The following is a 12,726-nucleotide window of genomic DNA, read 5'->3' on the forward strand; positions in this document are numbered from 1 at the left end:
TATTTCACGCTTTCAAGGTATTCCGACAACGGTTCGTCGTTAGCAATAGAGACTTAAGTTGAAGTTTGATGAGACCCTAGGGGGACGTTTTCGCGCGATGTTTGCAAATCACGAATTGACCGTGTGGGTCTGGCGTAAGTTATTATCAGTGCACATGCAGGTCTGTCAGAAAAAGCCGCGGATATACGCGGGCGAAAAAAGAACATTGAGCTTTGTGCAATTGTCCGAACAATTGAAAGTTGAGCAACGCACAGCGTTTTACGATTATATACCTACTCGTGCTAATAATTTGACCAATTGTCCATGACGCGAAACGCGAATGGAATATTAGTTATGAAGGTACTTATTTTCGTCGACGAATTATACTTATTCGCGAACCGATGGTGAATAAAAATTGGCACATTATAATTATATTCGATGCTCTGTCGCCAATTGACTGTCTGCGATTGTTTATTTCAAATTCGGCGAATCGTCGGCTGAGAAAACTTACGCAATTACATTACCGTTTCCGCCAAATCACTCGCGACCGTTCCAATTTAGAAAATTAAATTCTCTGCCACGCGTTACCGACGTGAATCGAAACTGCCCGGTACTTCGCACTCTACGTTAGTAACGACGACCTGTAATTCGAATCCACTTCAATCACCGTATCACGGTTCGTAAAGGGGTTAAAAAAATCTGCTTCGCAGAGTGCCCACGGCGGATTGCGAAATGGCACGAATCAGTCTTTTGGCATTTCCAAAATCTCGACATAATCTTCTTACGGTAACCCCACTCTCGTAACCCCGAGTCACGCAGAAGTGCTTCCAAAAATCCCAACTCACCGGCTTTCAGGCTTATTTCGCCCCGCGAGTATAAATTTTTAGGCAGCCCTCGACGATGATATATATATACTCGTACGTGCCACTCATCTAATAAATTTCTTTTCCTTGCGCATCAATCACAATGAAATCTGAGTGGAATGGAAATCCAGATGCTACAGTTGATATTGCGGGTGAAATTGCAAAGCACCGATTGACTTTTTAGTTGGTATGAGAATACCGCTTCCGCCTCTAACCAAACAAAAGCAATTTGCAATTTATCGAAAGTGCAATGGTGGGGCTTAAATCAGATGCTAATCAGTTACATCAGTAACCTAGTATCGTAAATTTCCAAATTAATTCCCTGTAGCGATTGTTTCGACGTTCCCTGAGATGAGCTGGTTCTTTGTTCTTCATCTTTTTTTTTATCACACCTCTAACTGACTGTCGGTAAATTCTGTTCCATCTGCCCAGATACATGCATTTTCTTTGTGTACAAAATCCAAATCCTAATATATAGTAGCAAACTTTGGTGCACATTTAAATGGTTTAATTAGTGAATGGTCAAAGCAGGGCCTTTAATAAAAATTGGGAACAAAATAATAATAATGACAACATGATGAGATAATGGAAATTTTCTGTCACGCTTTGTTCGTATTTACCAATGCTCGTCTGCTGCCGCACGACGCTTCCTTGCGTACCATTCGAGCACCGAGGTTCGCAGCTCTGCTAATACCGACATTCGTTGCCTTACTTTGAGAGTTGAAGAAGGTACGAGTTACCGTTCGAAGGATTCGAGTTACCGACTTATAAACGTATACGCAGTCTCTAATTCAAGGTTGGAAAGCTCCAAAATAGATGTCATTTTTGCCCGCAATGATTAACTGCACTGAATGTATGTTGAAATTGATTTGCAACAATCATTAATCTCTAAAAGTATCGTACTTTCAACATTAGCGTTGCTGTAAAATTGTTAGTATTTTTTAGAGACACGGGGCAATTAATTTAAATCTAAACTACTTCTGATGCTGTGTTTTATAGTCATTATGCGGAGAAACAGTGTTTCGGACACTGTTGAATTTCTTTTTCAAATCTAAAATTATCCGACATCGATCAGTCATGTCATGTCGTTCATTTACGTATCTAAGACACACGGAGTAAACAAACATTCAGTAAAATATTTATTTTAACAAATACTTAATTTAACTTATTTATTTATTTATTTTTCTTCTCGAGTTTCCATTCGGTGAAAATTTCCTATAAACATTTTATACGGTAGAAGCTCAATAAAGAAAGCAATTAACAAAGCCGAAGGAGAAGTTGGACCTGAATAAAGATTGTATTCTCACTTTGCTCACGCTGTTCACTCGTGCTCTGCTATAGCGTGCCCGGCGTAACTATAAAAATTGAAGGGATGGCTGAACCAACGAACTAAAACGATTCGAGCCTTATTTTTATCGCCGTTTCAAACTACCTGTCTCAGCCTTTTCTACATCTCGTATACCAGTGTTGCTATTTTAGATAAACAGTTCGAGGCTAAAAAATAATTGTTTTACACCTACAACTTTTTCAAAGAGACATTCGAACGTCTCTGAAGAAAAATTTCTTTCTCCGATGACGCGCGTATACTCCAGATCTCATTTCCCCCGATTTTATTCAACATCTCGAGTAATTCCATCTTATACGCAATGACTTCGCCGGACGTATTCAAGCGACAAATCATAACGCAGGTCCCAATTACCTTGAACGTTGAATGCATACGATGCGTTTGCCAAGATAGCAATAAATATAGGTATCATCAATTTATTTTCTCAAAATACTTGCCTTCTACATCCTGGCAATTAACCTACCCCGTTAGCTCGCTTTATAACGACACGTGGACCTCGCGGTACCTACATACAAATTTTTTCGACTTTCTAATAAACCGCGCAAAGTTTTCTTTGTTATTTTTGCGGTGGTTTTCGCAGTGTACGTATTCAAGTGTCCGAAACGACTAGAATTCAGATAATAATCCAGGATGTCGATTAGTTATGCGATCTGAGAGCAACACCTTCGGCATTGGCAAAAGTCTGAATATATTACCAGGTATAATAAAGTCGCAACTTGCTACATACGCGCGACAACCTGATACCACCTACCTACCTAGATTCAGAACCGGTGCTAAATATATCGTCATTCCTATAATACGTTACGTACCTAGAGATAGCAGCTGTTAACGTATATTTCTATCTCTCCGTAGCGATGTGAGAATAAATTTACCTGCGTACCTCGAAAATTATATTCGCGAGCGAAGTGAACTGAACTTTTTAAAGTTCACTCGGCGATGCGTTCGTGCCCTATTTCACCTATTCAGCCCTGAACTCAATAGACGTTGCGAACAGTCGAAATTTGACACGATTTACAGAGTTTTCTTATGTAATGAAATGGATGTGCTGAATAATAACGTGAATTGCCGTTTTTTCATCGCATTAATTTCTCTCCTGATAAATATGTATCATCGATTTAGCCTCAAGCCTGCCAATTCGAAGAGTTGTAAAGATCAAACTAAACAGGTCAAACATCTCAATAGAATGTTCTAGATTTATTTGTCGACTACTTCTTTCCTCAATTTTAATTCACCGAGCAATGACCCTGGTTTGCAATTCAATGACAATATCTGGCACTCTTTGGCTGGTCCTAAGGTTTTGTACGAAGGGATTTGAGTTTATTTAACGTTGAAAAAATTCTTCTTTCCCCTCGCTCAAAAGCTGAGCAATGATGTACATTTCGCGCTAACGAACCGAAACGTAGTTAAAATCAGAGTATTTCCTGGCTGCAGGTGGAGCTCCATGGAGTTAATTTTGTCTGGAAAATTGTGCTCGCTGCCAGAAGTCAAAGGACCAGCGGCGATGCGCTATCTTGCCTCGCGCATATCGCCGCACGCAGCTGTATGGCGACGAGAGTATAAAGTTGGGAATGCCATTAGTTGGACCGTGAATTTGAATTCTGGCCAATTTAAATTTCGCATACTAGTAACCAACTCGAAGCCCATTTGCAAAGACATACCTTTTTCATATACGCAATTTGTTAACGCAATCGAAGAATGTCAAAACTGTTTTCCGAACTGCGTGCTTCCATTTGTCTTCCTGTTCGCAGGTCTACCATGCATGATTCCCCCCCTCCCCGAATATTTCTCCGAATTTTGATCTCATTCGAAAAGTGATATAATATTGCAATTAGCCTGAATTACGTCTAATCTAATCTTTCTTAATCCCTACGGCTTACTTCCGAGTCGTTGAAGTACGAAATGGCCTCGATTCGTGATCTTCGTAGTTTCGAAAAACGAAGGCCTTGATATGCAGAGAAAACAAAATGAATAAAAATCGCTCCTCGCATTATTGCGAACGTTGAAATTAACGTAGCATAGAAAAGCCTGTCGCTGAATAGGCATGGAGGAATATTCAAGCGTGCTTGAAAAACTCTTGGTAATGATGCGAACGTTCTTCTTCACCGTCGAGTGAAGTGACAAGTTTGTTGGTGCGTGAATATAACTTTTTTTCTTTTAACTTTTTCCAACAAATGTTCATATTTCGAGGAGCAATTTCGGATTTAAAACTTTGGTGCGCTCGGATGCAGCGGAAAGGAGAGATAAATATACGTCACATGCTGAATCACGCGATTATTACATCACCACGATGGCACTCTCGCCAATTTGAGACACTATTTATCTGTACCGGTTCTAACCGTATGATGGAGAATTTTCGCGATTCGTTGGAGGCTCGACGACATGTGCTTGAATAACGGAAACGGCCAGTAATGCATGTATATATATATGGATATATATATCTGGCGACGGGACTCATGAATAATATTTTTCAACCGACGTCTAATTAGCGCTGAAATTTAATTGGTCTCACCTTTTGCTCCAAGTGCCTGCCTTGTTATAAAGCTGGCAATACACTGAACCGAGCCATCGATGACGGTAGCGACGTAAAAGTTGAACGATTATACGATATAAGTAACTGCCGATGACGTATGTGAATTGAAACAATTTGTCCGACCATCGCGCCAAATATAACGATAAAGGGTTATTTTAACAGTACGTGTGTTACAAGCCACCGCTTTACTAGAAATTCACACTTTCTCGCTCAATTCTTTTTCGCGCTGATACAGAACTAATTTACGATTCGTGATTGCCGATGATATATGGAATATCGTATCGACCCACTTTCCGAGACTTTGTTATCATAGGGTTAAAACATCCTCGGTAACACGCAACAAACCTATTATACGCGTCTGGAAATTTACGATTTCTTCGCAGCATCATACCGATGATCAACTATTTCCAACCGTGCCGCTTGTTTGCGGTATTCGTCTTCGTTTTTAGGCCACAGATATTCGGATAACTTTTGTTGTTCGCATACCAAGTTGAGTCACGTTGAATTCTGCGTAACTTCTTGTCCTTTTGCCAGAATGAAATTCGTCGGTCGCGTTGATACTTCCGCCGCGCAGTCGATAAATTCAGACTTCGCTGAACATATTGTTGAAGTTACTTCGAATGTTCCGATTTAATTACGGGGCTCGGAAATTGATCTGTCAAACCAGTGTGGTCACTTACATTTTATCCCCAAAAGTTGCGTGCCGTTTGAACTCGACCCCCAGCTAGTCCACAATTTTGTCAAACCTTTCTTCTTCTACGCGGTTGCGTAAAAAAGGGAGCCATCGCCGTAAATAAGGCGTGTTCAGCATAACGCTCGGTATAATGCAGGAGAGACTGAGGTAGCGATGGCGTCGAAATTTCTGAAACGTGTCTCGTGTTAGCCGCGTGTTGCCAAAACGAAAATATAAAAAGCTTGTAGGTATACGATAGGTTTATGACAGCGGGGGTTTTCATACTGGCGGCTATGCTACGACTTACGCCGCGCTGCCGTCCCGTGGTGATATGGTTAATCCGTAAGGCTGGCAAAAACACCCGCAATACGATAACTAAATGAATATTCTGTCGGAATTCCATCTTGTCCCGATTGCATTTCGACGGTGTAAACAGGGCTTTAATGACGGAGTAGCTTGCTGTGACTGAAACGGAATATTGTCTTTTCAACAATCCGGTTAGAATGACGGCTGAAATCGTCACCTGCGTCGCGTACGCTGAATAAAATACTACGATTCAACTCTTGGAGTGTGCGCTAATTCAAATCGGACGCATCGTAAGAACTGCCAATCGCATAGTTAAGAAAGAATGAAGAAATCGCGACGAATCGTGAATGAATATATCTCGAAGATTTGCGACGAGTCAATAACAAATTTATTTCTTGTCGTGTAGGCGGGTATTGTCCGCAAGAATGTTTCTCCAAATCAATCGTACAACGAGACGAAGATATTGTATTTTTTATAACACCTAAGACCAAGTTATGTAGCGGAGATGTATAAAAGAAGGTATATAAATTTGTGCCCGAGGAGAGACAGAAATAGTTTATCGAAGTTGTTACGATTCCCTTGGCGAATAAAAAGAGACGGGAAAAAGTTGAAACGCCGACTCAAATCGTTAAGTACGAGTATTACGGGTGACAAGCCAGTTTGACGTTTGCACGTAACTTTGGATGTTGGGGAAAGAAAAAATAAAAGAAGAAACGATACTCTTCGTTTTATTAATATAACTTGTAATATCGTTGTACGTTCGCCAGACTCGGATGATCGGTATCTGCGAATATCAACTTGGCATAAGCTCGTACCTACTTTCGTCGAAACGAAAGTTCAGAACTTGAAGCACTGCACATAAAACTTACGCGAAGAAAAATTATTTTCACGAATTACCGAACGAGTCCGTTGAGAATTTTTTCACAACGCTGTAATACGTGAGCGGACGATGCACGACGAAAGAAAACGAAGTGCAAAGATTAAAAGGAAAAACTTGCCGGGGTGGGATTATGATATACCGAATCGCGGCGGCGAACGAAATTCTCGCTTGGATTTAGTACGCGAGGTGGGACGAGCTCTGGGATAGGAGGGAAAATCGAAAGAGCAAAATTGGTTGGAAAAATCGTCGACATTTGATAAATCTCTGGCGTACGCGTACGTCCAGCAACGACGACTGCAGTAAGATTTCCGCGAAGGAAGGAAGGAAGGGAGAAAATGAGAGAATAAAAGTAACCTAGGTATTAGGTACCGAGGTTGGTACGCGAGGAGAGAGCACCAAAAGAAAATCAAATAAACGTCGTAGGAACGAAAATAGCAACGGTGTTGAAAATAATCTGAGAGATTCTATAAATACAATACGACATTCAGTCTTGAGTGGTGCGTCGTGATGCTCAGATGGCTATCTGCTACGAGCCTTCTCTAAACATCGATTAATTCCTTTATTTATGCAATAAACTATCGACCGCCGATGGTTCTTTTACAAGGTAATATCGAAGCAGTATCGCCACGCGATTGTTTGCCAACCAACTTTGGGCGCAAGTTTATTCGTGCGATAGTTTGCGCTTGTTCGCCGCGTGTTCCGCATTCTGTTTAAGCCGCGTCAATTAATTAATCAGCCAAACTAATATACGACCTTGCGAACTGGCAATCAGTGGAGAATTTACCCAACGAATTTCATTACCCGTCGACAAATATCTGGTTACGTTTTTGGTGTGTGAAGTTTTGTACCGAAATGTGAAAATATAAATCGAGTTTATGCATGGAAAGTGGGTACGATTCACCCGCCGAGCGATCACGCTTACTTGTCAATCGATGAGAACTTGCAAGTTGAAAGTTTCAAGTGAAATTGCCCAATCCCACTGGTGCTGGATTAAAAGATACCACGATACGGATTTACTATCCGGAAATTCGATAGCAGGCATACTCGATCGCGACTGATTTCAACTTTTATGTAAGCTTCGCGTAATCCGTGATATTTCGAGAGTCTGCGGTTTAACGCACCGAGCGAACAAAATCAGAGTTCGCTGAGTAAAAAAATTGAAAATGGAGAAACTCAGCATGGCGGAGGTGGCGCGACGTAAGGATAAGAGACGACGAAGGGGATGGACCGTCGTCGTCGGCCACGAAATTCGGTAATGCCACAATTCTCTTTCATAATCTTTTCTTCTTCCCTATCTCGCTATCTCCCTTACTTTCCTGCAGCGTCTTTTCCGCGTTATTCGGCTTTTACTGGAAAGGACCGTTCGCTTTTCAGGTCAAGTTTGTTTTCACAGTACGCAAAAGCCAAGACTCGCGTCGACATGAAGGTAACTCCTCACCCTGGGAGGCGTGCTGTATTATGTGTTTCTGTGACGTTATTCATTCGATGTAAAACATACAGAAATATACCGATTTATATGCTTACACATGAATAGGAACAAAAAAATCTGCAATACATTCTGCAAACATGTGAAGGGCGCCCCACGTATCAACCCTTTTACTTCCAACCTCAGTCGCACCTCGTCTTCCAGTCGCATTTTATTGAAAAATTGTTCACAAGTCTCTGCATCTCCGTGAAAAATCTTCAAAACTTTTTAATTTTTACGGAAGGTCCGGAAATTGAAAGCGTAGTCTGCGATACGAATGTTTGTGAATAAGGAAGAGCAAATCCGCCAATGAGTTGAGATGCACTGCGACACTTATTTGCAGCTACATCGCAGCGATAAATGATTCCACGAGTCATTCAAAAGTTTATCCTTTTCCATCTCTCTTTATGAGAGATGATATTTCAATTTACTCGAAGTAACTTATCGTAGCGATTAAGAGACCTTCAATGATAATAATAATTAATTACTCCAACGCCGCTTATATTACCCTCTGAATATATGAATCAAAGATTAAAACTTTTCCACTTTCTAATTCTATTTTTTCTCTCCTTCTGTTTCAGGTAAGTTTTTTTCACCTATGCGCAATTTCGGGTTCCTTCGAAGAATTCTGGTCGATGGCATGTAAGTTCTCCGCCGTTTTTTCGTGTTTTTTTTTTCACGTGGTGAGTATTTTAATTACAGCGTGTAATTTCAAAATCTTAAGACAATTTTCTTCCATGTCCTACTGATGTTTTCTAAGTGAACATCAGCTCTCCAAAGACTCACTTTGTCTGGATGATGTAGAAGGGTGATTTACGCCTGGAAATAAAGAGCCGTAATGTGTTAGTAGAAAATACACACATCATTTTTACGACGCGTATCTAGATTTTTATGAGTAAACAGATTAACTTCTTTATTACGGACTTACGCGAGCCGCTATTCTCCAAATATGACCAATTAAATCCCTGCAATTATCTCTGCACACGGTCGAGTATAATGTCGTGCTCTCAGATATTTTTTACTCTACACCGCGGATTCTACTTTATCCACTATATTCCGTAGATATTGGGTAGAAATTATTAGAGTCCCCCCCCCCCCCCCCAAAACGAGAAATTATCAGCGACCATGCTGCCATCTTACCAAAGAACGAGGTATCCCGCTGCCAACAAAACTTTACCCGCAGAGTTATATTTAAGCAATAACGCGGTAACGCGATACATTCGCATTACCGTCTATATGCGCAGGCTGCTTCTAGTTCCGGTGAAAATTTGTGAAATTTTGTGTGAACCGTATCGATTAATTACATGACTCAATTCCACGGAAATCTATTTAACCCAAAAAATGAAAACTCGCTGATCCACTGTTAACGAAGTTATATCTACACTTGCAACCTTGGTAAATTTTAGCCGTTCACTTCATGCTTTGAATCTGATTAAAAATGTGGGATTCCTTGCCGTATTCTAATTAGCTCGCTTGATCAGACTCAGATTTACACAAGCGATCAGCTTGCTTTGGAAAAGTTTCGCGAATTTCCCAACGTTTTTATTCTGCTGATATCTGTGTCAAAATATTATGATCAGTCACGAACTGCTTTTTTTTTTGCGATATCAAACACTGCGGTTGGCCGGTAGCCAAATATTCATGCGCGTACGAATCTGCTCTGCGCTATTAGAGACGGTGGCAATAAACGCGAATCCACGTGTGCAGTAGCGACATTTTTTTATGCGAAAATAATAGAGTGCCGAAACTGACAAGCGATCGCGATTAATGGTATGTGATATATCGGAAAGATTGAAAGATTGTGAGATTTATGATTTTTTGAGTAGAATGATTCATTTTCCAACATTTTATTATGTTTTGAATTTTGTTTTTCATCATATTTACAATTTCATTTTGCTAAATATAACTGATTTGCCTTGAAACATCATAGTTCAAGACTATCCCAGAATTCGTTCAATTTGTTCGGATCGATATCTCCGCTTCTACGAAATGATTGTTGCCGTGGGCTCTCCAACGACCCCGGTTCGACACCAGTATCCTTACACGGCGTAAGGATTGAGAACGAGTAAGTCCATCTTTACAAGCAAAGTTCAAACGACGAATTCGAAGACCCTGTAGAAATATCAATGCGCGTCTACTTATAACTAGTTTTAACCCCGCGGTGGGGCCAGGGATCCATTGCTTATTCCGTCTACTTATTTTTGCTGTGTAAAGATAAAGTTTGAAACTGAAAGAAAAAGAAAGTCTCGGAAAAGATTGGAGACGGATGCTTTTGCTCGCAGGTCTCCTTTTCATCCTTTGCAAAAGTTCCGTACGGTTTAGGAAGCGGAACGAAAAGTTTCGTGAAAATAAGATGAATTGAAAGAAATGAAAAAAATGAAAAAACACCAAGTGACGAGGACTGATATACGTGCATACAACTCCTCGCATAAGCCATACGCGTACGAAGCTTTTTTCGCAACACATCCGAGACCAGATCCCGTCGATTGCGCAGTAAGCCCTCCATTGTGAGGGGGTTATAAATGGTTCCAGCTGGTTCCATCAAGGCCAGAAAAATCTCTGACGAATTCTGCGATCTGGAAAATTTTCCTCTATTTTTTCTCTCCGTTGAGTTTATTTTTGTTTTCCTCGAATTCAAAAGAAATCAAATTAGGTACCCTCCGACCGATTAATCACTTTATGCGTAGACGCCAGAGTTACAAATTACTCTTCTAAACATAGGCGGCCGTTGATGAATTATTTACGACCTACGACGATGTCAAGACGAAACTGCGTATCTACGGTTCAAAGTGTAGGCAACCGAACTCGCCTTGCACGCGGCAGTTCAGACGTACGTCACTGTAAGAATCTTCCCAAGATTCTAGCAAAGTGCAAGAGTTCACTCGACTCGCAAAACCCTGCAGGCTCATTCTTACAGGCGGGCGCTTCGAGGCATGCATGGTACTGTCATGTCGTAAGCGGTTCGCTCTGTTCTTTGAGAACATGCCTGATGACTGCGTTAAAAGATAAATACGTACAGCAACTGCGGGAATATTTGCGCTGCAGTTTTGAAGGCGAGGTAAAAAAGCAGGTAATTAAAGCGAATGAACGACCGTTCCTAAGACGATTCGCTCCGGTATCGCGATATTGCACTTTCAGAGATTGGCAGATGCATTTCATCGATTCCCTGTTGCGCGATGGACTGATAAATTGAATTATTCGCTTATGTAACGCGCTTGACTTCTCTTATTCTCGATTCTTTTAAAAGCAAAAGCTCCTCCAACGATGCAGAATATCTCAACTGTTCCGAAAATACAACCTGCGTGACATATTTTCAAAGTTTAACAATCCAAGTCCGAAAAAAATCTTTTATGTCATAGATCATTGGATGTATGTGAATTTTTTTCAATTTGTCCAGGCACTTTCCGAGACCAAACAGCGCAACTTCATACAACGGCATGTTTCATACAATTTTTTCGTGCATGACAAGCAAACGGCAGATGTTCAAGTCCCACACATATTGAAATACTTTATACACACATAATACGGCCTGTATCCTAGGGTTAAGGGATGTGGGCGCAATCGGATCAAAGGTTCGACACCCTCCCCTATTGCGAAGACATATCGATTTTTCGCAAAGCATTATCGGCCGCGAGTTTTCGTTAATCTGTCTTGTAATGCTCGCAAAAATGTCACAACAACGGTCACACAAACACACTCACCAGTGCGCCACTGGATATCAGCGTATAACTCGTTCCGGTGAATATACACTGGATGTGCATACACCGTACGGAGAGATTAGATACGCACAGCTGGTATTCTCGGCGATGTATTTTTCATCAATTTTCCCTCCCCTCAATTTAGGATGCTTCTCTCATTGTTCTCATCATTTTCAATCAAGTAGAGTGCACACTTGTTAATTTATACTCGTTGCTGTTTGCGCGTAATCAAATATTCGGCCAAGCGAACCCACCGTGCGATGCTCTAATATCTCGAGTTTTAATCGGCAAGCTGCAGATCGAACCCTTTTTTTTATACAAAAAATAACACGGTGCATACTTTTGGCCATGCAGCGGTAAAATTCTTCAAGTTTTCAGTTCGCAGCAAACACGATTGCCTTCACTTGAGCCCATATCGAACTATCGAATGACAACAAAAGCATGCGAGAAATGAAAACAGTACCTACCTAGCTGCGTTGGCAACGTGACCCAGAATTATACACAGCGTCGAGTGGCTGCAAGGAGAATCCCGGTTATCTTGGCTCTCATATACGTCTGGCTATACCGTCCGAGAATTTATTAAATTATCCTCCCCGTCCGTATTATTCTACAACTCAAATTGAATCATTGATCATTCAGAAACGCAACTTTCAAACATAACCCAATCATATTACATCCGGACCTTCGATCGGCCTTCGACAGCGCGATCAAAAGTCTGAAATTAGTGCAAGGTACGAATGTGAAAGACTTTTTATTTCTTTCTTTTCTTTCTATTCGTAACATCATTTCCGACAATCCTGACAGGTTTTAAGATAAGTATTAGAATAAAACAATTCTTTGTAAAAAAGAAAACAAAAAAAAAAAAACTAAAAAATTGCACTCAAAAGTTTCCCGATTCCGGTGAAAAATTACCGCATAACCTAGGCCTGTACAAATGAACTAGTTAGAACGAGGTCAGAACCCGGGGATCTACTTTATCAAATCTCA

The 12,726-nt window shown here is 40.8% G+C and overlaps 2 protein-coding genes across 6 annotated transcripts in view; one reads left to right on the forward strand and one right to left on the reverse strand.

Annotated features, from left to right (window-relative positions):
- Positions 1-5,658, reverse strand: part of LOC124217706 (elastin-like) — a 76,510-nt gene extending 70,852 nt beyond the window's left edge. For 2 of the 3 annotated variants that reach the window (XR_006882886.2, XR_006882887.2), the window contains exon 1: positions 5,398-5,658. The gene's annotated coding sequence lies outside the window, so the exon portion shown is untranslated. The remainder of the gene's footprint in view (positions 1-5,397) is intronic. The other variant, XM_046623680.2, reaches the window with a different exon arrangement.
- Positions 1-12,726, forward strand: part of dnc (phosphodiesterase dunce) — a 216,572-nt gene that overhangs the window by 46,766 nt on the left and 157,080 nt on the right. Inside the window, exon 1 of one of the 3 annotated variants that reach the window (XM_046623672.2) lies at positions 7,089-7,828. The exons of the other annotated variants lie outside the window; for them this stretch is intronic. Coding sequence (XP_046479628.1) covers positions 7,740-7,828 — 89 coding nt within the window. The 5' untranslated portion in view covers positions 7,089-7,739. Of the gene's footprint in view, positions 1-7,088; positions 7,829-12,726 lie in introns of those variants that run through there. 3 annotated transcript variants of the gene reach the window in all.

This window comes from Neodiprion pinetum, chromosome 4 (assembly GCF_021155775.2).
Source record: "Neodiprion pinetum isolate iyNeoPine1 chromosome 4, iyNeoPine1.2, whole genome shotgun sequence".
Taxonomy (NCBI): domain Eukaryota; kingdom Metazoa; phylum Arthropoda; class Insecta; order Hymenoptera; family Diprionidae; genus Neodiprion; species Neodiprion pinetum.